Here is a 24033-nt window from a genome sequence, read left to right as displayed (position 1 = left end):
TTAAAGCTATTATAAAATATAGTTCTATAATTTATTTTTAGTAAAAAAATATTTAAAATTATTTAGAGAAACATATTTTACGGGAGTTTACCATCAAGCATTTGCACAGTTGGTTAAAGAGGGGATAACTATCCTCTTGATCACATGTTTGAATTCCACGGGAGGACATGCTTTCTGAGTGAGAGTATGTCACTTAAATGCGGTTTATCTTGGTTCACGTGGTTTGCATTGTGTGAGGCCGTGTGATTTATTTAGTACGCACCCGAAGGATATCAGTTGCGAGTTACCTGTAATAAAAAAATATATATTTTACGGGAGTCTTAAAATACGTGCCCCGTTCTAATTCAGTAAAGCAGGAGTAGCAGAGGTAAACCTATCTAGAGAAATAAATTCCTGGATTAAGAAAAAGGCTTCTCACCCGTGCAGACACCCCTCACCGATTAACATATATCATCCAAGCACGTAAAAAAAGGCTGTGCGTGTTTAATTAATTAAAAAAAACTGCATATAAAAAAGATTGTGTGTATGTAATTTATTAGCAAAAATTTCACACAAAAAAAGGAGAAAAAAAAACCCAACCCAGCAATGAAGTTGAAACGAGTGAACTTTATAGTTCATATATATTCAGCTTATTATGTAAACAATCATAAATTCCGTGCGATGTACGAGTTGCCATTAATATTTTAAATTTGTATTTATCAAGTTATATTATATTTTTAAAATATTTATATAAATATATAATGATTATAAATTTATAATAAAAATAATAGAATAACATGTGATCGTAATTTAGTAAAATAAATAGACTATTTCTAGTAGTTTAGCAGATATGTAACACTATTATTTATATCTTTTAATAATAGGATAAGTTGTATTCGTAATTTAGTAGGATAAATATACTATATTTAGTAGTAGTTTAATAATTTAGTAGTTTATTAGATATATAACACTATTTATCTATTTTTGTAATAATCAAAATTAGGGAATTATCGTTGAACCAAACCGTTGAACCAAATTATCTCTATTCCGCATATTATAATATAGTATAGTATAGATACGCAGACAGCCACGTAGCTTTGATAAGTTTATAATTTCTCTATATTTATGATAGAACTTGAGAAATGAAGATCTTAGTTGGCTAATACTAATCTTTTCGCAAACAAAACTGACATCGATGTATTTGATCGATCTATAGTTGTATACTACTGTACTAAGCCAATAGATTCTAAAAACTTCTCCAACTTTGTGTGTCAAGCTCAAGCACACCAATTCTTGGCGGAAAACAAGATACAAAAGTCTTGCAGAGACTGATACAAAACAAAAGAGCAGAGGCTGATGCCTTATGTGATCTTGTGTAATCCAATGTTTAAGTCCGAAGATATCGATATCAGGAGAGGAAAGGTGCTGTGCCACACAGCTTTGAAGACTCGCTTTTGATGGGATCTTATTGACTGAGTCGGTTTTTTAGCATTATACCTAATATCGAAAATGTGGATCATAGGGTCAACTGAACCAGAGGTGATGTACAAACCATCAGGGGACCAAGCTTGACTAATTAAGGCCGATCGTGATTCGCTGGTTTCTTGTTCCCAACCAAATGCATGGAGTTCTGTTTGTCTCACCCTATAGTCATATAATCGAAGCTGCTCTCCTATAATCCTGCACATCATACAGAACTTCAATTTACATATATTACGTGTGTGTGTGTGTCTGTGTGTGGAAAAGAGAACAGCAATACACAGATAAACGTTGCCAAAAAAAAACTTCTTTTCATGTTAATCTAGAAACGATAATCATATGCTCAAAAGAACTAAAGTTAAATAGCCCTTAAAGTGTTCTGTAGAATAGCAATTAAATCCAAAAACTTGAGTTACACCCCGATTTTTATAGGGAGGCAACATATCATTATATAGATCCGAACTGAGAACCAGGCTCTATTGCCATTGCTCTGAATCTTCTGATCCAAACTGTATCGGAAATATCAACAAAATAAAAGGGCCCCTTACAACGTAGACAACCCGCTACATTGCCCTCATTCTGATCCCAGAAGATCTAGTTGCATACATCTTAGCGGAAGGAGCCAACGTCAATCCATTACATGGCTCATAGTTCAACTGTGATAGGTAAATGGTTAACAATTCTACTCCCTCTCCACGTTCAGTGGCAACACTGTGCTCTTCTTTCTGCCAACTCAAAATATTTTCATACTATTACTTTTATCAACTTTAATCTAAATCAACGTTTACCTACTCCTGTTCAGTACCTAGATTATAATAGACACTTATCAGTATTAACATATTGGGACGGCGGGACCACAGGATTATATAATATGGCTGATATATAGTGATTAGGGCGTAATATATAGTCAAAATGAATGTTATTCTTCCAAGCATGTGATATTTAACTTGGTTCATTACAGAGTTATGTGTAAATCTAAGAAAATTTCATATTAAAATCCTACAAGTTAGATACTATGAACATCTAGATAGGCGCAAGTGTATATATGACTTCAGAAGTTCGAGTTGATGCTCTAAACAGGTCTAAGCAATGAAAAATAATGAATTCAGAAGTTCGATTTGATGTTCAAAATAGGTTTACGCAATGAAAATTTAATAATCTATAATGAAAGACATAGACTTTAGTAGATATATGCAGGTTGTATCGGAGGCAGATAATTTTAATTATTCAAGTGGAGTGACCATAGTCAAGAAGAAATAGTTCTGCCTACATGGCCTAGAGTGATCAAAAAGAATATGACAACTGCAGTATCCCAAGTATGGTTAGTATCGGTGCAGAAGCAAGGTCATGAGTTAGAGCTGCTGTAAATACACTAAACAAAAAAGATACAAAGATTAAGCTTACCCAGTCTGAATCACATAGAGATTGAAATCACAGGGATTTGGTACAATACTCATGCATTTACTTTCTATTTGATGCTTGTAGTCAGCTCTGCCAGCTTCTACATCAAACCCTGTGATCCTCTTGTCCAGACCAGCAGAAAGTACAACCTTCTTATGCTGCAACCCAGCGACTCCCATAACAGCGGAGGAATGCAGATTCCCGTGCAATGTTTGAAATTTCCAGTTTTTTATCCCGTCTTTTTCAGTCCAAAGAACTACAGCATGATCAGTTCCAGCCGTAACAAAGCAGGTATCTTCCCATGGCATAAACGCTATGTTGTTTATGATGCCTTTAATATGTGGCTTATCCTCCAGAAAGGTAACACAGCGTTTCTGTTTAGACATGTACAGGAAAACTTTCATTAAATAATTCATATATACTTAATAAGCATACAAACATACTTTACTAGAATTACTGAATCACAAATTCTTTGCTAAAAATACAGTTTATCATGAGAGTCGTGTATACTCCTAGGAAACAATTATAATCTGGATAAGAGTAAGAGAGCTATAGAACCTGGTTAAACTAAATACACCAGTTTGATATGGCCCCTTCACTTTCAATAGCATTGAATCCAGTTCTGAAGCATAATCTTTATAATATCCTAATTTCTCTCTATACTATTCTTAAAGTGATTCACTAAATCTGGCAGAAATTTTATGTTCTTCTACCAATAGCTTTTTAATGTCTTCATAATCAGAGGAATAGCATAGTTAATTGATTTCTTTTTCTCTTTTTCTCGTTTTTGACCACCAAGTTTATAAGGAATGCACATTTTGCTTTCTTTTGTAACCGCTTCTTTTTATATGTACATCTAGAGCTGCAAACGAACAGAGCCGAGCCGAGTTCTATCCGAGCCGAGCTTAGTTTATTTTTAAAACGATCCGAACCGAGCCGAGTTTAATAACCGAGCGGAAAGTGATGTTCAAGCTCGGCTCGTTTATAAACGAGTCGAGCCCGAGCCGAACACGAGTTTGTTCATGAACAACCGAACCGAGCCGAACTCGAGCCGAGTCGAGTTTGTCCACTAATATTTTGAATATATTTTTCAATCGAATAATCTTAAATTATAATTTATAATTTTACAAGTTGTATCGAGATCAACTACTAGTTTTACCTTAAAATTATATATGCACACTCACACTTTACACTTATTTTTTAATCTAGCTATATCTTTTAATTTTCAAGACGATTTTTAAAAATATATCCAATCTTATTTTTAATTATTGGGACATTTGTAACTTTATAAATCGTACATTACTTTTTAAAATGACGATGTCAAATTTTATTATGTTTGTTGTTTTACTTAAATTTGGTTTATGTAAATTACAAGTTATTTAATGATGTTTATGAAACATGAATAATAGGAGATGAATGTATCATGATAACAATTTGATAATTACTTACGAAAAATTAAGTGTTGAATTTAGAAAAATAAACAAAATCTCTAAAATAATTAAATAATTAATAAATGATGAAAAAATGTACCAGTAAAAATATTTTTAAGTGATTAGTAATAATTTATTATTTATAATATATATAAACTTTATCCGAGTCGAGTTACCGAGTTCGAGCCGAGTCCGAGTCCGAGCCGAGTTCGGCTCGGCTCATTTATTTATCCGAACTCATTTTCATGTTCAAGACCGGCTTATTTAAAAAAACGAACCGAGCCGAGTTCACTTAAACGAGTCAATCCCGAGTTTTGTTCACGAACAACTCTGTTCATTTGCAGCCCTATGTACATCATTATCTCTAATACTCCACATTTCACTAGTAAACAATTAACAAGAAGAGAAAGTTACTTCAGCACATAATTTTAATATCTACTCAAAATCAAAATGCCCAATTAGCTTGATCTTAACAAGAAGGAAGTTACAGGTAACTTCAGTCCAGCATTGCAAAATTTAATTTCCACTTTTTCTGTTGTTCACGAGTCACAAAAGTAGATCTCAATATAGTTTTAGGTAGACCACTGAACCATACATACAGCATGCTAGATCTTTGTCAGAGTTACTAGTAATATTCATACACATCATGTCATCATCTATGTTGGAATTTGCAACAAGCATAAAAAGTTAAAGGTAAACAATTGGTTGAACTAGCCTGTATACCTCTTTTCCTTTGTTTAGATCCAAGACTGCGACCTGTGAGTCTCCGCCATCTGCGCTAAAAACAGAGAATATGCTCTTTCCTTGGGGATGCCAAGCAATATCTTCTGGCCATCTCCTTTCCTTAACGGATAAACAATCAGTGCTACTTAAACAATTGGCACTTGATCTGAAATTATTAAAACAAAAAACCTAATAAACAACTTCTTCAATTTGGAGGGAATACGAATAGAAATCACATATATGTTTCTAATCTCTAGAAGGATATAATAGATCAACATGGATCGGTGATATGATTTAAGAGGCATTAAGGCTTAAACACAGGAACGTTACAAAGGGATTCAGGAGCTAGGCAAATGAGACAGTAGAGGTACCTTCGATAAGGATCTCACTTATAAAACATAAATAATATTAAAATGAATCCTGGAAAAGATACATAAATGTTGGGAAAGTCATGTAGATAGTCATTAAATAGAGAATCGGGTACATTGCATGCAACTATCCTAACATGATAGTTCAGATCCTATATTGCCAATACTCTCAGGCCTCTAGCATTAGTCTTGTCACTAGAAACCTTGACACTTACTACAATAAACTGAAACATGTAGCGCCTTTAATACTAAATTAATATACAACAGTTGTATTTTGTTTTGCATGTTATAGGTAAGACTCTGACGCATTGTTTCTACTTCAAAATTAAGAAATAATTTCTGAGAAGGTATGTTTCCTAGCAAAGATAAATGGTACTTGGTAATATTTGACTTCAGGAAACATAACAAGAACTATCTATACTAGCCGAGAGAAGACAGGGAATGCAAGTGAAAACAAATTTCGGCGTCGAACTTAGTGTACCCTTTAGCTTGCAGTTGCCACAGGTTGACGACTCCATCCAAAGCGCTGCAAAACCAACATTGCCACAATTGGAGTCATTTACAATATAAGCTGGCTTACAACAAGTAACCTTAATTTTCTTCATAGTATAATACAAAGTCAAAACAACTATACTTGTGCTACTTCTTTGCCTACAACTTAGGAAGTTAAAACAGGTTTACCTGTACATATAACCCGAGGCAACAAATGGATGTTACATATTCATACATATCTTAAAGCAGGCTTAATTGCATGATAGTGTAATAAAAGAAAATGAATGTATTTAAAAAACAGTGTAAATGTATCATTTCTCAGAATCAATCTTATCCAATCTTAGAAAATCATATCCAAACACGCATTTTCTGACTACTTGTCAGATATATCTGCATTATTATTGCTAATATGATGCTCCAACAAAAATATGTACCAACCACGTGCCTTCTTCAACATCGAAGTCTCACCAAACTCAATTTAAGTGAAGCATTTCATATTGCTGAGAACCTAGGACCATAATTTTAAACTTCGAGTCCCATATGTAATAGTATAGCCGAAACCAATAAATTTTTAGTATATATAAACGAGTTTTAGTGTATTAGTAGTGTACATAGATAGAGAAGAAAACACAGCAATCCCAAAAAAGTGTATTAATCAAAATTTTAATAATTATAAATATAAACTAGGTCAAAATATAGAGATATTGAACTAAAAAATGACAATAGAAGCTTTTAAGACACTTACTAGAAGGACACCAATAAACTAATTCATTCTTTCGTTAGTCTGTTAGATGTGATCGAAGGAGACAATCATTTAAAAGTCTATGGTCAAAAATTTGAGAAATTACCTGGTCACAAAGAGCTTATCGTCTGTTGGGCATAAAGCTAGACTCCTTAACTTTCTCTTATGCTGACTGGGTAAAATACCATTTGTCTGGCACTGTAACTTGCGAACTGAGGAGCTGCCAGCAATCAGTGAAATTAAGTCTTCATGCTCTTTTTGCACTGTAAATGATCACCAACTGGTTTCAGTATTTTAAGAAATTAGTAGAAGTTGTCTGGAGGAAATTATAGTTGTAGGTACGGTTTCAAATAAACAAGTGACAGCATTACCGGTCTTCCTCTTGGTTCCTTTAGACTGTATGTCAACAAGTTCCTTCCCGGAAGAAATTTTACTAGGGACATCTGATACTTTAGCAGTTCTGTTGGCATGGGCAGGAGTAGAATCTGAACCATTTGAAGCTTTATTGCCCACATGAAACTTGCTTGGTTGAGCAATTTCAGAATTTAGAGCAGGGATAACAACTTCTGGCCTACGTTTAGCCTTGTTTAAAGAAGATCTTTCACTACTTTGGAGGAGAATACCACTAGATACTCCTTTTACATCTACCTGAGATTTCTCCGATGACTTGACACTGTCTTGCAATGGTACCAATATTGGCTTAGACCGGTTTTCTGGAGACTGCGGAATATATTGGCAAGTACTAGTTGATCCCTCTTCAACTTTTATCTTTACCTTAACAACATCGGAGTTCTCTTTGGAAGCAAGAAAATTATTTTGACCCCGAAGGCGAGATAGTTGATTTTTTGTCTCCTCCAACTTCCTTTGTGATTGCTCAAGCTGCATATCATTTAATGAAAAAAGATTTAGGATGTTTTTTCAACATTATAAAGTGGATAATAGTTCTCTACAATCTAACAAATTTTTGTATAGATTAACAGTTTCCAGCAACATATAAAAGTTTCTCAAGTATAGTCTTTCAAGAAACTAAGGATCGGGGTTGTTATAGAAAATTTCTGGTAAATCTCCTGTCCTAAGCATTCAACGGAGAAAGTAAGTTGTGCAAGGCCAAGACAATTGCAAATTAGATGACGAAGGAGAGGACAAGCGTGTGTGAAACTAAAGCAAGTATCAAATCATCACTTTTGTGGAGTCCAGGGAGCTTATTAACAAATCTAAGCACGCCTATAACTTACATCAATCAAAACAAACTAAAGAAATTGGCCTTTGCTTACATGGACACCATGTAATAATGTGACTAGTATCAGGATTAAAATTAAATGAAACCTAAACAAGGGTAAATCGGGTGTGAACAAATTCACAACTCCTATGATCTCAACAATCTGAAGAGCAACATCAGCCATTAAATAAATGAAATGTCCACTATAAGAAATAATCATATATAGGTGTAAAACATTTAAAAAGTTAATTTCCTTGAGAAATAGAGTTAAAAAAAAATACAGAGCAACTAGATTACCAAGACCGGAAACAGATATAAAAAATCAATTATTACATCATCAAACCTGATTAACTAAATTCCAGAAATAAATATAAATGCGCCTCGGTTTTCATGAGCAAGATTTTGCTGACAAAATGCTGACTTTAATTCTTAAGACCTTGTAAACTGCTACAGATGACATATTTCCAATGTTGAGAACAAATGACAAAGACACCTTTTCATTCTAAATATTCTTGGCTTTCGCATGAACTTTTGTCTAGGTACAACGTATTGACAAAAAACTTCTAAAAACATCTTTTTACACTTCTATCTTTATGTCTTAATCTGAGAAGCAAGTCAATCATGACAAATGTATAGCACAACACAAGTCTCTTCAAATTTACTGTTGGGGACTGTGTGAAATTTAATAATAATGTGGACTGCCTGAGTCAATGCCGAGTGCCGGAGGGCAAGATATTCCACAGGGATTCAGGCCCAAGGCATTCAATCCAATACCTTCCCTATATACACTCTCTTGCAATTAATAAACCCTAAACCGAGATCAATATCATTTCCGCAAAACGTGGACTGCGACTAGACCAAAACACATTACACCGGTTGTCTTGTCTAATTGCAGTTAATTCTATTCTTCTTTCATAATCTCTTTCCCACTCTACTACACCCCCAACAAACACATGTCAGGGCTTCTAAGTATCTCCACTACCACCAAAACATCACAAATTAAAGATTAAAATTCAAACCTTTTCGAATTTATTCACTAGCTCATCATATATCAATTTAGCCGACACACAACACAAAGATTCACATAATCACATTCAACACTAACTAAAAGCACATCACCATTGCACATTCAATGAATTAATTTAAGCACAAACTAGAAACACATTACGATTACAACAAACTAAAAACAGAAACACATTCAATTAATTAAATCAAACACAAATTAAAAACACGTCATAATTAGGACAAACCAAAAACAGAAACACATTCAAATTAATTAGATCAAAACTCAACTAAACTAAAGCATAGAGAACGAGGAGAGGGGGTATATATATAGAGAGAGAGAGAGGGAGAGAGGGAGAGGGGGGGGACTTCAATCAACCTCAGCAGTGAAATAACTAAGACGACGCTTGTTACGCTCAACATCTTTAGTATGATGTTCAATCAAAACCAATAGAACTTGTTCTCTTTCTTTTATATATGTCTTTACATCGCCGCAGTTGCCGGATTCTTCTTTGAAATTCATTTTTGCCTTCTTTCGCGATAGCGAATTCATATCTAGCAGGTTTCCCTCTTTTTGTTCAATCGTCCTACAGTGCGGCTTTTCACATAGGGACACGTACATATGTGTGTGCGCGGTTTTATATGAAATTTAAAAAAAAAAACTTGTTTACTCACTAACTTAGGAGAAATGGCCCATAGGGCACATTTTGAAGTAAAAATGCCCCAAATAGCACTATTCAACTAACTGGCCCAATCTAGCACATATAAACATTAATTCGTTTAACGTTTATAGAATTTGTAGTGTTTGTCTAGCTGGCATGGTCACAGATGGGAGAAGAGGAGCACATGGCAGACTCCATCATGAATCAGGTAATTAAATATCAAGGAAAAACGCAATTTAATGTTGCGTTTATGCACCTAACTTGTATAAAACTTGGGTTGTCTGTTTTCTTTTTTAAATATTCAACAATAACGTTAACCGAAGTCACGCTTTCTGAAAACACAACATTAAGATGCGTTTTTAGGTGACATAAAGAGCCATTTTTCCGAATTGTGCCATTTTGGGCCCTTTCAAAAAAAATGTGCCGCGGAGGGCCAACACCCTTCAATTTCAGTGAGGGCTTAAGTTTTAAATTTTAATTGACAACTGTTTATAATTTTATTCAAGTGAAAAGACTGGTTCGAAATATTAAACACATTATGTCTTTTGGAAATTCGACTACATTTTGCAAAATGTGAAACATACCGGGTATGTGAAATTTTGAGTAAAAGATGAATAATTGATGATATTTCTTCAATAACTGTTACATGTTCGGGCTATTACGTGTGAAGATTAATAATAATTGATAACTTTTATTTCTTTATTACATGTTAAGAACTAAAATGAATAACAAAGATTGATGAAATTTGTTTCACAATTGTTTCATCATATCCCGAGTATATTATGCACGTCGCCAATAAAAAAGTACTATATTTGAATTAAGTAGACGTCCTCTTCTTTGTTCCTAAATAAAGTAACCACGGTACTTAAGCAATTAAATTGGTAAATATTTAAAAAGTGATAACGGTAGTTTACGTCGCAAGTCATTTTAAATATCCTGCCCTCATAGATACTACCAAGTAAGCAAGTGATCAAACTTAACATGAATGATATTTATGCCAATATAAAATTTTGGAAAGTTACAAACGTGCTAAATTATATATACGAGGCTAATCTATTCATACAAACACCTACAATCACATAATCACATTCAATGAATAAATTAAACGCAAACTAAAAACACCAAAAAACACACAATAAACTAAAAACACAAACACATTCACTTAATTAAATCAAACACAAACTGGAAACACCCTACGACTCCGACAAACTAAAAGCACATTACAATTACAAGAAACTAAAAACACAAACACATTCAATTAACTAAATTAAACTAAATTATACAAACAGGGAGGGAGAGAGAGAGAGAGAGAGAGAGAGAGACGGGAGAGAGAGAGAGACGGGAGAGAGAGAGAGAGAGACGGGAGAGAGAGAGACGGGGGAGAGAGAGATGGAGAGAGAGGGGGGAGGGGGGAGAGAGAGAGGGAGGGAGGGAGGGAGAGAGAGAGAGAGAGACGGTGAGAGAGAGAGAGAGACGGGAAGAAGGAGAGGGAGAGGGGGAGAGATAGAGAGAGAGAGAGACTAGAATCAACCTCAGCAGTGTAATGTCTGACACGCCACTCATTACGCTCAACTTCTTTAGCACGATGTTCAATCAAAGCCAACAAAACTTGTTCTTTTTCATCCGTCTCCGTCTTAACATCGCCGCTGTCGTCGAAATCATCTTCGAAGCTCATTTTGGCCTTCTTTCTTGGCGAGTTCATATCCAAATGTTTTCCCTCTTTCGCCCTCCAATGCGGCTTTTCATTTAGGACACGTAGATACGTGTGCGCGCGCCTCTTATAGAAAAGGGCTTAAGTTTTTATTTCAATTCACAAATGTTTATCATTTTGTTCAATTTAAAGGATTGTCTCGTAATATCACACACAAATTATGTGTTTGGAATTTCTACTGCATTTTGTGAAATGTGAATCATTCAACGTATATGAAATTTTGAGTAAAAAATTGTTCAAAAAGACTTATAATTGATGTTGTTTCTTCAATAACTATTATATGTTCATGTTATTACGTGTTTAGATAAATAATAAAAACTACTGTGCTAAGAATTAAGATCAAAATAAACACTGATAAAATTCATTTCACAATCCTATCGGATACAGTTAGCTCTGATTATTCAAGGAAGAACTTCAGATTCCGGTTCGAGAATACATGGCTTAATGAACCTGATTTTAAGAAGGAAGTTTCAGATTTTGGTGCACTATTCCTCCAATTCATGTCTTACCTAAATTGTTGTGCGTGTCTTCTTTCATGGCGAAGTGGGAAAGAAATTTCTTCCACAAGTTCAGAGATAAAGTCAAAAGGCAGAAGGAGGTTCTCGATACTTTGAAGAACAGGAGTGACGATCCTGGGATTCAATAATATTTTGCGGGAAAGAATAATCGGGAAGATCTTTTACATCAGGAGGAAGTGTATTGGAAACAACGAGGAACGAGCCAAGGCTCACTGGTTGATTGAGGGTGACACGAACTCTAAATTTTTCCATGCAGCAGCTTCGAAAAGAAAGAAAATAAATCATGTGCACCACTTAATTAATGAAACCGGGGAAATTGTAGACAGCCAAGACGCGATGAGCAAGTTAGCAGTTGAGTATTTCCAGAATATTTTTGCTGGTAACTCCAACATAGAGGCGTGGGAAGATGAGCAAGAGAGAAGAGTAATTTCTCAGGTGCAAAACAAGAGACTTACGTCCTCCTTAACTTTTGAAGAGTTCACGAAAGCAGTTAAGCAGATGCACCCAGACAAATCGGCTGGTCCGGATGGTCTTAATCAAGCTTTTTTTTCTAGCACTTTTGGAACCTGTTGGGCAAAGAAATCTTTAGCAGCTGCACTCAATGGTTATCGGATGGGAAATTCCCCCCTTCACTGAATGACACAACCTTAGTCCTCATACCAAAGAAAGAAAATGTGGAACGTATGACAGACTTACGCCCAATAGCCCTCTGCAATGTTCTCTACAAAATTCTAGCCAAAGTGCTGGCCAACAGGCTCAAGGACATTCTTCCAGGCGTAATATCAGAGCATCAATCAGCTTTTGTTCCTGGTCGAAATATATCGGACAATGTCTTAGTGGCATTTGAACTTCTACATTTCATGAAGAGGAAGAATCGGGGTCAGGAAGGAGAGGTTGCTCTGAAGCTAGACATCTCGAAAGCGGACGATAGAGTTGATTGGAACTTCCTCAAGAGACGCATGGTAGTCATGGGGTTTAATGAGAAGTGGATACAATGGATCATGATGTGCGTTATAACAGTGAGCTAAATGATTAATTTCAATGGGAGAGAAGTTGGTCTAATTATCCCTAAACGGGGGTTAAGGCAAGGAGACCCCCTCTCTCCTTACATTTTTCTCTTTTGTGTGGAGGAATTGTCTCACAAGTTGACTACAGTAGAGAGCGACGAAAAGATCACAGGATGTCAAGTAAACCCAGCAGCTCCAAGTGTCACTCATTTACTTTTCGCAGATGACAGCTTCTTATTCTTTAAAGTCTCAGTTTAAGAAGCAGAAACAGTGAAGGATATCTTGAAAAAGTATGAGCTGGAATCTGGCCAGGCAGTCAATTTTCAGAAATCTGGGATTTTCTTCTCATCAAATGTAAGGAGGGATAAGCAGGTAGAACTCATGTCTATTTTGGAGGTCACTAATTCTATTGAAGTAGGAAAATATCTGGGACTGCCATCTCTTATTGGAAGATCTAAGAAAACTGCGTTTAATTTTGTTAAAGAACGAGTTTGGCGTAAAGTTCAAGATTGGCAACACAAAAATATGTCAAAGGCGGGCAAAACGGTCATGATAAAAAATGTTGCTCAATCAATCCCAGCTTTCAGTATGTCATGCTTTATGTTACCAAAGTCTCTGTGCTCAGAAATGGAGAAGATGATGAACAGTTACTGGTGGGGTTCCAATGGTAATAATAACAAATGTCTGAAATGGCATGCATGGAGTAAAATGGCCACTGCTAATTGTAGTGGGGGACTTGGATTTCGTGATTTACATGGATTAAATGTAGCTCTGTTGGGCAAACACATCTAGAACTTCTGTCAACGCCCGAATTCTTTGGTGTCTCGCTTGTTTCGAGCAAGGTACTTTCAAAACAAACATATTATGCAGGCATCGAAGGGTACTGGTGCAAGTTTCATTTGGTATGGCATTTGGGAGGCGAAGGAGAAACTGGAGAAGGGTTTTAGATGGATCATTGGGGATGGTAAAGACATAATAACATTTCGAGATCCATGGTTGAAAGGTAAATTAGATTTCTGTGTAGAAGATGGTCCTTTGAACGGAATCAGACATAAGAGTATGTGTAATTACTTCCGTCCTGATACAAAAGAGTGGGACGTGCATAAGGTAGTGCAGGACTTTCACGACGAGGATGTGTAACATGTTCTACAGACAAGAATTCATCCGACATGTGTTAAAGATAGAATTGCTTGGCATTACTCAAATACTGGTTTGTATACTGTAAAAACTGGTTATCAGTTTTGGCTTTCACAGAATAATGTTGCATCGACCACTTTGAATACTCGAAGTTGGAACTCAATATGGAAACTACATGTGTCATACAAAGTTCGAACTATTGTTTGGAGGTTCTGTAACAATAGTGTACATGTGCGGAATAAGCTTCGAAGTAGAGGGGTAGATATCTCTATTGAATGCCCAATGTGTTCTAATGATGTTGAGCACCTCTTACATATTTTCTTTGACTGTCCTTTTGCGATGGCTTGTTGGCAGAAGGTTGGGTTAGTATATGCAATGGAATAGGTGGAATTTGCTCCAGGCTGGTTGCTAGAGAAAATGGCTATAGGTTCCAGCGAAAAGAAGGAGAATGCCGCTATGACATTGTGGGGTATTTAGTTCGCAAGAAATCAAAAAGTATGGGAAGACAAGGTTATCAACCCACCAACAGCTGTGGAGATTAGCATGAAGTAGAAGCATGACTGGTAGGAAGCTATGAAATCGAAACTAGCTAAGGAAGCAGCAATGTCCATGAATCGAGCAGAGAAGGCCAAAAACATTCTCTGAAAACCTCTGAGGGAGGGGTGGTACAAGCTCAATATAGACGCTTCTCTGTTTGCAGGCGAGTTGTCATACAACGTGGGGATGATAATTCGAAACGTGCTTGGGCAGTTTGTACAGGGCAAGAATATGAGAGTTCAGGGTCAAGTAACGGTCCTGGAAGCTAAAGCACGTGGAGTGGAGGAGGGCATAAGATGGATTAAGGAGCTGGGTTTGCACAATGTGGAGATTGAAAACGATTCAGAGACCACTGTGAAAACAATACTGTCCAATGAGATGCAGTTCTATAACGAGGCTGGCCATATTTTCGAGTTTTGTCATCGGAAGTTACAACAGAGGAATGATCTGTTGTTAAATCATGTTAAGAAGCAGGCAAATTGTGTCGCTTACCTTTTGGCTAGAGTATCATGTTTGTCGAATAGTTACAATATTTTCTTGTATCCTCCAATTCATTGTCGGAGACTTTATGTATCGGGCAAGTTTCTTAATAATAGAAATTTTATTTCCATCAAAAAATAAAAGTTTATAATTGAATTAACCGGACGATCTCTTTCTTCGAAGAAGGTTCTATAGTTGAATAAACTGGACTTCTCTTTAGTCAAAAATAAAAATAAAAATAAAAATATAGACGTTAATAAAGTTACTAAATAACTTTAAGCAAATAAATAGACAAAGTTTAGAAGTGATAACAGTGGTTAAGTCACAGCCTCATAGGTCATTTTAACAATCTTATCTTAGTCGATACTTGATACTACAAATTAACCAAGCGATCAAACATAACATGAATGATATGTAATTTGGAATATGCAACCCCGAAAAAATACAAATTTGGAAAGTTACAAATGTGCCAAATTATATATAACCAAATGATAATATTACCATTCAACAAGGTCAAATGTGAAAATAAACAAGTGACAAAATTTTGAGCTCTATGCTACGCCAGTTAAATTAGCTGGTCAATTAAGTTACATAGAACTGGCGAAAAACAAGGACTTGCTACTTGGATGGAGTTAGGTTTTCTGTTCACAAAATTTTTTAGGTATTCTCTACAGCAAAAATGGATTCAGGCCACCATAGATGTACAGAATTGAGGTAGGCGTGATCTGCTCGATCCACAAAGTTAATGCATCAGTTTAGTAGGCTAATCAAAATGAGTCCTTCACTGAACTCGATATGGAGCTTGTCCCGCTGGAAATAACATCCCCTTTTACAAAACTTGGACCTGCTTGAGTATGGTTCTCGTCGTTGAAATTGGTTCGAGGTTTACCGGACCTTGATCGGATACTGGTTCCAAGAGGAAATGGCTCCTAATTGCGCAATCAAAAAATTCAGGATTTGATTTGACGTGCAGGAAAAAATTTGATAAATAAAACAAAGGGAAGGAGTTCAGTATCAAATTTAATACCTGGTCACCAGCATTTGGACCTTCAGTACAAAAGAGGATTGGGCGACATCGTTTGTCCTCGTTCATCAAGCTTGAGTTCTGGAAATGTGCAACTAAAGCAGATTTTCCCTGAATTCTTGCATATGCAATTGAGGCCACTTTCCCACTGTTAAACTTCTCCCACTTTTTGCCATTGAATGTCTGCAGCAGACAAGTTTATAACCTATTAGCCATTGCGAGATTGAAAAATGTCAAAATAATTAATAAAATTTAAGACATTCAATATCAGATCATATATACCTGACAAAAAAAATCAGATCACGTATAAATAAGAAGGGCCGATATATCTAACCTTATAAAATGGTACAATTTGAAGTGAATCGATCATGTTGATAAATGCATATCCCATGTTACACTTGTTCTGTCATAAGAATATGTATGGAATCAGCAACTGCCAGATTAATATCGGAAATGTCCTTATCTCTAATCACACACACTAAAATCAAACTTGCCTTGAAATCAATTGGCAGATAAATGAAGTCATAAGTTCCACGATGCTGTTCATCAATTGTTGCCAAGAGCATTTTTGAAGTATACCTACAGTAACCCATTACAATGATTTAAAATTGTAAAGGACTGGGAAACAAATGCATGCAAAAGCGAAATCAGGGAAAAAAATCTTAACAGATTGTATCCAACTTTAATTCGAAGAAAGACAGAACAGTCCCACAAAGAAATGTTACACTGAATGTATTTTGATTAAATAGAACAAATAATCAAAAATTAAGTTAGCAAGTAGGCTCCACACTAAAGGATCCATAAGTACTGCAAGTGTACATGTATGTATCCCAAAGTGCAGTGTTTAGTTTAAGTTCTTTTGTGTATGTTTTCTTGTACTTCCTGTTGTCCTGATGGTATAATACTAATATGATTCCAGATTTAAAACATGATAAAAGCAATGGAAGAAAAGAAAGGCAAGAGAAGATGGCGAAATTATTTCACATACTTGTTTGGAATATTTTTAATCATCAGCGTTGTTCGACTGTCTTCTCCACGTAACACACGATCAATATCAAGTTCGTACTTCATCTTATCAGCATGACAAGAGTCGGCTTCACTTCTCCAGTTTGAATGGTTTCTCATGCGTTCTTTAGGAGCACCAAATGAGGTCGGTGCTGAGGCGACTAAATTTACTCCTGGACCAAAATCAGATAAACGTTGAGGAGGGCTCATAGCAGAGTTGACAAACCTGCCTATGTGATTTTCATCATGCAAGTAGTTACGAGGAGCGATATTAGATGCTTTACTGTGGAGCCCAAGTCTTCCAATCGACTCCAAGTACGCATGCTCACTGTTCCAACGGGACAAATTAGAGGCTGGTAAGGACCCGTCATGGTATAACCTTGTATGAGAAACTTTGTTCATCATGTCATGTGAATGGGAAACCGTGTTGAGCACATTAGATGACGATCTAGACATCCCAGGTAGCTTTTGAGTGCCATTAGCAAGTGGCAACGAATTGGCCCAACCCATGGGGCTTGATGAAAAATTCTGAAAGGAATTGGAATTTCTGTTGACATAATAATCTTCAGGAATGTTGCAGCCACTAGTCCAGGAAGAGCCAAAAACTGGTAATAAAACCATGAATATCATAAGTTCCATAATAATGACCGGCTGACCACCAATCAGAACTAGGCTAATCATTTAAATAACAGAAAGATCATTGCCGATGGTTTGATCAGTACAGTTTTCTTTATCAATGTTATTTTGAAATTATTTCAACACTGTCGTCATCCCGAGTCAATGCTTTTAGTCATGATACCAGCCTATATTTGAGTAGACTAATCACAGTTATAGAAATGATAAAGCACTTATGATCTCTTTTAAATGATTAAACTAAGAAAAGAATTGAACAGAATACAAAACACTGCAATTTATCTTACTAATTACCTCCAACATGAGGTTCCGCTTGCTGGCCTTTAGGGTCCATAATATAAATGTTCCGGTCATTTATGCCTTCTAAAATTCTAGGATTGGCATCAATTGACAAGTCTGCAGCATTGCTAAAAGAATTGTATGAGACACCATGGGCTGAACCATCATAATACTCTGGGAGGGAATGGAGCTGATGAATTGACGGACGTGGGTTACTAAAGTTCTCTTGATTCATAGGATGTCTTGGCTCATGAAGCACAAACCCATCACCAGTTGCAATCCTCACAGGAAAGCTGCTTGGAACACTAAAATTACCTTGAGAGAAAACATTATCGTTATAAGAACCAATGGTCATCTCACTTTTTGGATGTAATTCACCGACAGATCCACCATATAAACTGTTAGATGAGATCAAGGAAGGACGAACTGTTCCTGCACAAAGCTGCTGTTAGATGAAAGGAAGAATGTCACAGGTTAAGCAATTTAACAAAACCCCCCAAAAACCTCCCCCTTAGCGAATTATACCTGCTTCTAATGATGATCTGTCATCCAAGCTTCCACGATGACTACGTTCATCTTGTGCAAGTAGGGGATGGAGCTGTGGAGCTAAACTGCACAGTGGAAAACACGAGTTCTAAAGTTAATTAGGGAATACATAAACGAATAAGCAAAATCAGCCCTTTCACATGTTAAAGTTAAGATGAACTATACGGTAATTAGGAACATGATGTCGATAGAACCGAATGGAACCAAGATTACAACATTAAACCCTGTTCCGAATAATGGCTATTAATCATTCCGTGTATGACTGACTGTAGATGATTATTGAAGGTAAGACTTGTACCGTTTTAATAAGAACAGTGACACAGGAAATAAGATATTTATGCTTCTGTAGAAGTAGAACATACTATTGTCCATCCTGGCTCAGTTTAAGTTTGATCTGCTTTCCTGCAATAGTACTCCAATTTAATGTGCGATAAGCAACTTGCGCTGCTCGAATATCATAATATTCGATAATTTTTTCACACTCCATTGTTTCCCCAATCTGCCAACACCAAATTCAAGCCATATAAATTTCTAATAATATACAGTAGTTTACTGGAATAGCATGTACAATACCTAATAAATAACTTACTTCCTTGATTTCTCCAAAACTGCCAAATATGTGCCCAATATTATCATTTGACACCGAGGAATCAAGATTATATACCACGAGGGTGCCTGCCTTAATATCTTTCTGTAAAGGATCATCCTACAGCATACACATGAAAATCGGCAAATTTAGTGAGGCTGGAAGTTAGCTGCTTACATACTGAACCAATACTCGAAAATTTCCATCAAGCACATTACAGCTTGTAGTTGTGAAATTATATCATATACAATATATAATTAAAGAACATTTATATGCCAGAGCTCATGCACAATAATAAGTAACTTCAATGTACCTTTGGTATCAAGTAATGTATATCAAGATTCATGTGCCCCGATGGTTTATTCTGTAGGGAGTTCCTTGCACTCCAAGCTGCCCTTATATCATAATATGAAACGATGACATAGCCTCGGTTTTTCAAAGTGGTGTTCAGAGAATGAATATCTCCAAATTTCTGAAAAACAATATTAGAAAAACATTAATTGTAAACTCTATCAAAACTAATACAAAATTTAAAATTTTATCTTAGGCTCAAGGACATAAGAACTATGCACCTCAAGAAGAGACCTCAAATCAGAATCTTCAATACTGCCACTGATGTTTCTTACAATAAGTGTCCTAGAAAATTGTTCATTATAAGAGTGTGTTCTGGCAATTGAACCGTTTGAATGTATTTCACCATTAAGTACTCCATTATTATAATTGCAGTTCTGTCGACGATACTTCAAGCAATTATCTGGCTCTAACTCCATGCCACCTCCACTTTGAAAAAGATCTTCTTCATCTTCGCTACCATCCAAACGAGTGCTACATCTCAACTTATCAATAATTCCAGAAAAAAGATCATCCTCGTCCGGAAGGAGATTCCCGATACTCTGCGCCTCACTTTCTTTAGTCTCTAGCAAGGGTTCTCCTTCGTATGACACAGCAGAATTAGTTGATTCCTGAAGTTGAGCATCCTCTGTTGATGATATAACTGCATGTTTTGATGAACATCAGACCATAAGTAAGAGCAGCCATGTATGGGACAACAATAAAGTTCGTCATATTCGAACACACAGCATCATACACAGACGAGATAGTCCTATTAAAAAGTGTAAACAAATTTTCAGCCCATCAAATGGTAAATTATTAAATTTAGTCAATCCATTGGTAGAATGGTCCTAATTTTTACTTAAAACGAATACACTGTTACTTTTTAGAGCGCAATGCGTAGACATCTGCGCAATCAAAAAAAAAGTTTGGCCCTCACAATATTTTTACAGTAAATGAAATAAATAGCCAACAACTTCTTTTATAGCTAAAATTACAACACTAGGTCTGACACAGTATTTAATAATAAGCTCTGGCAAAGGTAACAAGCACTAATAATCCCAGTCGTAGCTGTGCTATATACACATACTGCAAAAAGCATATCTAAGAATAACAAGTAAGATCTTAAACTATATTCAAAATTCATCAAGTAACATATTAAATATAATATTTCTGGTTGTTAGGCCAAATATACAGCTAAAATAACTATGAAGTTTTGACATGTATCTATAAAATGTTACAGAATCTCAGGACAGTCAACCTCATAGTAATAAAAGGGATATCAAAGGAGGCTATTAAAACATTCATACATCCAGATCATATCTACTCTATTCCCCCATTCTAAAAAAGATGGTACAATGTCCTGCAATACCAAAGACAGTCACTTTTTTAAATCATATCGTCAATATAAATATATCTCACCATGCTTATCAACCAGAGTTTTAAGCCTTTGTGAACCAGTTTTTCCCTGCAAATTGTAATATGAATAAATATATATCAAGTTAATTTATAAATAGGTGCACGTATACCATGTTGGTGAAATACTAAACTAAAAAGAACTGTACTGATAACGGACAACAAATTTGCTCAATAGCTCAAAAACAACCAAGGGGAATTTGGATGATGGAATAAGAATGAGATTGCAGTACAAAATTGTATTAGAATCACATTTTCATTCCCATTGACCTGGTTACAAACCCATTGTCCAAACATCCCCCAAGTTGTTTCTGGAGAGGAATTACCTCAGAATGGATATGTATTTCCTTGAATAAGCTGGAGGTCTTGGAAGCATCATCTTGATCCATTTTCCGAAATGGCATTGTGCAAATACAATGCCAAAACTGTCAAAAGAAAAAAAAAACACAAGACTTAACCTTTCCAGTGCCAGAAGCTGTCCATAATCTACCGTCACTTATATTCAATATTCCTAAAATTTGTATTGATGTAAATAACTATACATGGATCATAACGAACACACTCAAACTTTTTTCGCTAGAGATTAAACTGCATTCACCACCTGCCACTGACTTAAAGATTCCATTTTTTCAACTATTAAACGAGTACATGAGCAAGCTAGCTGGAAGTTTAACAATAATTAATAAGAACACAATTGAACATGTGCCATAACAGCAACTCAATCACAGATCACAAAATACAAAGAACCAAATTAATACATTAACTCAACCTGTAAAAAAAATCTACATTTAGCTACAAAGATCAGAAACCTAATTCCAAATCTACGAACACAAATTTAACCAAAATTCGATATATAAACAACGAAACACAAACATGGTATCACGGAAAACTTGCAATTCAAGCAAAATCTGGCTCAATTGACAAATCTCAACATACAAGTCAAATTCAAAACTCCTCAAACTCATCAAAAACAACAAAACAAGCAAATTTACGCAAGCAGCTGCACAATTATCAACCGATCAGGCAAAATCTACAGCACATAACCTCAAATCAAGTCAAAACTACGCAATTACCCAAAATTAAACTTACTAGTACCAGATTTCAAACTTAAAAACACACCGAATCCACCAAAAAGACACTAAATTTAACGAAATTACAGTAGATTTACATACAAATATGATCAAAATCACATCTTTTTAACATACCCTGCAAATTTGCTAACAGAATTGCCTGCTTACACTGAAATTAAACTATACACACACACACATAACACAGTAGAGAATTGCGCTAGTAAAGTAAGTGAAAAATTATGGCTTACTAGTTGAATTGTAGAGAGAGAGAGAGGGAGAGAGAGATTGAGAATAATCACCGGAGCTCCGTTTTGTTTGAGAGAGAGAGAAAGAGGTGTTAGTTTGATGAGAGAGAAAGAGAGAGAGATGTTAGTTGTGCTTTGAATGAGAGAGAGAGAGAGAGAGAGAGGAAAAACAAGACAAAAGTGAAAAAAGAAATGAGCGGGTTTCGTGTGTTAGAGAGAAAACGGATACAGTTAAAGTGTAAAAAATTGTGTTTGTAAGAGAGAGAAATACGAGAGAGAGAGAGAAATATGAGAGAGATATGAGAGAGAGAGAGAGAGAGGAAAGTCCTTTTTTAGTCTTCACGTTTTCTATCACCCGTCTTAAAATAAGATTGGAACGAAATATATGTACTACTTGTTTAGTTTCTAAATTATGGGCGAAATTAATTTCATGATTTGGATTGTGTTAGTGACTTGGGGTTTGTTCATAAGAAATGCGTTATTATCCTCTCATATTTTTCGTAATATTGGATAAGTTTCGATCTTGTAACATTTATTTAAATATGAATGGTATGTTTTGAATTTATGAATGATGTGTCCATTAAATGGATAATATACTTTATTTAGCTGACAACTATTTAGCCAAAAAAATGGAAACCAAGCAAATAGATGAAAAAAATTGGCTGTTGTGTGTTCTTTTTAAAATTAAACTTATATATTTTATAAATGAGTATCTGTTCTCGTAAATTTTCGATTGAATTCATCAGTCAAAATATCGTGTTAGAATATTACATTATCTTACATTCATATTCTAAATTTCGAATTGATCATTTCCACGAGGCAAATATCTTGTCACGTACTTTTGAAAGTTGCACATGCCATGTGTACATGGATGATGGAAAGCATTAAAACTTACCTCAATGCAATAAGTTTCTATAAATAAAATACAATTTGAGAATATTTTCTTACACTTTTTAAATTTCATATTGCATTTCTGTATGCCGCAGGATATAATTGAGTCGAGCCGAGTTGAACAGTGTCAGACTCGGCTCAAACTCAACTGAGCTTTCAATTTTAAATTTGAAACCCGGTTCGTAAAAAGTTAGCTAGACTCGAGTTCAACTCGAAAATTCAAATTTATTTCACTAAATATTAACAAAAATTCGAAATTTGATCTGTTTCGCTCGAGTTTGGCTTGACAAAAAATAAATAATAAAATATTAAAAAATATATATAATATAAATTTATAATAAAAAATGTAAAAAATTTCAATAAGACACGTGAACCATATGAGCCGAGTAATTTAAAGATCGGATTGTGCTCAATTAATTCTAAACCAAATTCAATTTTTTAATGTACCGAACTCAAATAACTCACAAAAAATTTGGTTCACTAACGCCCTATGTAACGAAACTTTCTTCCTAAAAATCGTTTTGACGGAGAGAGTGGGTGTTTCAAATTTCAAAGAAGGTACGAAGTCGATGCAGAAACACGAGAGAGTATACTTCACCAGCGAATCACCTGTCAAGTACGAAGAGAGAGATGATAAAATTATTATAGATCAATAATAAGACCGTGTTTGGACGAGGCACATGAATTATTCAACTTATTACAACCTTTTCTTTTTATGTTTATAAGTTGCTGTTAAGTCCACGTGTGCCAGCAGGGGTTAAAAAAAGTACTAGTCCTGTTCCTGCTGTAGCAATTTCCAAAAATTTGAAAACTTTGGGGCAAAACTTGTTTCAAATGTTTGTCTCCGCTCAATAGCCCGTTCTATTTTCCCTCCACTTGTGAAATCCATGTATATGTTTAACTTCATGCCAAAATTTTGACATTTATTATACGGTTTTTCTGATGTGTGTCCAAGAATAAATCCTAATTTTTATGAATTTAGGGCATTTTGATTGGTACTCTAATCATAAATATTGATGAACACCTTAAATTTACAACAATTTCATCAATAAAAATACACCAAACTCATAAAATTTAGTGCTTATTGAGCATACATTAGAAAAACCGTTTCTTAAATACTA

At 35.3% G+C, this 24033-nt stretch overlaps 2 protein-coding genes across 7 annotated transcripts; both read right to left on the bottom strand.

The window, feature by feature from the left end:
* Window positions 1-1100: 1100 nt before the first annotated feature.
* LOC141717422 (uncharacterized) lies at window positions 1101-11273 on the bottom strand. 3 transcript variants are annotated; one of them, XM_074519472.1, is made up of 7 exons: window positions 9215-9553; window positions 6986-7493; window positions 6721-6877; window positions 5862-5906; window positions 5013-5127; window positions 2863-3233; window positions 1101-1659 (listed from the first exon to the last, which is right to left on the bottom strand). In XM_074519472.1, exons 1-7 carry the CDS (start codon window positions 9455-9457, stop codon window positions 1341-1343), a joined length of 1758 nt encoding a protein of 585 aa, XP_074375573.1. In that variant the 5' UTR covers window positions 9458-9553; the 3' UTR covers window positions 1101-1340. The 3 variants fall into 3 exon arrangements, with proteins under 3 accessions (XP_074375573.1, XP_074375574.1, XP_074375572.1); XM_074519473.1 differs by lacking the exon at window positions 9215-9553 and adding an exon at window positions 11029-11273 and having other exon boundaries at window positions 1102-1659; window positions 5013-5178; XM_074519471.1 differs by having other exon boundaries at window positions 1102-1659; window positions 5013-5178; window positions 9215-9551.
* Window positions 11274-15327: 4054 nt separating this feature from the next.
* Window positions 15328-22342, bottom strand: LOC141717421 (protein MEI2-like 4). 4 transcript variants are annotated; one of them, XM_074519467.1, is made up of 14 exons: window positions 22025-22329; window positions 21033-21131; window positions 20713-20758; window positions 19533-19954; window positions 19274-19432; window positions 18964-19080; window positions 18737-18873; window positions 18354-18439; window positions 17844-18260; window positions 16900-17521; window positions 16406-16490; window positions 16246-16314; window positions 15915-16094; window positions 15328-15816 (listed from the first exon to the last, which is right to left on the bottom strand). In XM_074519467.1, exons 2-14 carry the CDS (start codon window positions 21108-21110, stop codon window positions 15655-15657), a joined length of 2580 nt encoding a protein of 859 aa, XP_074375568.1. In that variant the 5' UTR covers window positions 21111-21131; window positions 22025-22329; the 3' UTR covers window positions 15328-15654. The 4 variants fall into 4 exon arrangements, with proteins under 4 accessions (XP_074375568.1, XP_074375570.1, XP_074375569.1 ...); XM_074519469.1 differs by having other exon boundaries at window positions 17844-18254; XM_074519468.1 differs by having other exon boundaries at window positions 22076-22329.
* Window positions 22343-24033: the final 1691 nt, after the last annotated feature.

This window comes from Apium graveolens, chromosome 4, assembly GCF_009905375.1.
Source record: "Apium graveolens cultivar Ventura chromosome 4, ASM990537v1, whole genome shotgun sequence".
Taxonomy (NCBI): domain Eukaryota; kingdom Viridiplantae; phylum Streptophyta; class Magnoliopsida; order Apiales; family Apiaceae; genus Apium; species Apium graveolens.
Note: the sequence above shows the minus strand (reverse complement) of the source record. Positions and strands in the feature narration are given on the sequence as shown.

Coding starts and splice junctions, on each gene's coding strand:
- LOC141717422 (XM_074519471.1), bottom strand. CDS start 9,457: ATGTACGTGTCCCTATGTGAAAAGCCGCACTGTAGGACGATTGAACAA. Junction 5,907..6,720: donor GATAAGCTCTTTGTGACCAG/GTAATTTCTCAA, acceptor TTGGTTTTGCAG/CGCTTTGGATGGAGTCGTCA. Junction 3,234..5,012: donor ATCTAAACAAAGGAAAAGAG/GTATACAGGCTA, acceptor ATGTCTAAACAG/AAACGCTGTGTTACCTTTCT.
- LOC141717421 (XM_074519467.1), bottom strand. CDS start 21,110: ATGCCATTTCGGAAAATGGATCAAGATGATGCTTCCAAGACCTCCAGC. Junction 18,440..18,736: donor CTGAGCCAGGATGGACAATA/GTATGTTCTACT, acceptor TCCACTGTGCAG/TTTAGCTCCACAGCTCCATC. Junction 16,315..16,405: donor ATCTGCCAATTGATTTCAAG/GCAAGTTTGATT, acceptor TTCTTATGACAG/AACAAGTGTAACATGGGATA.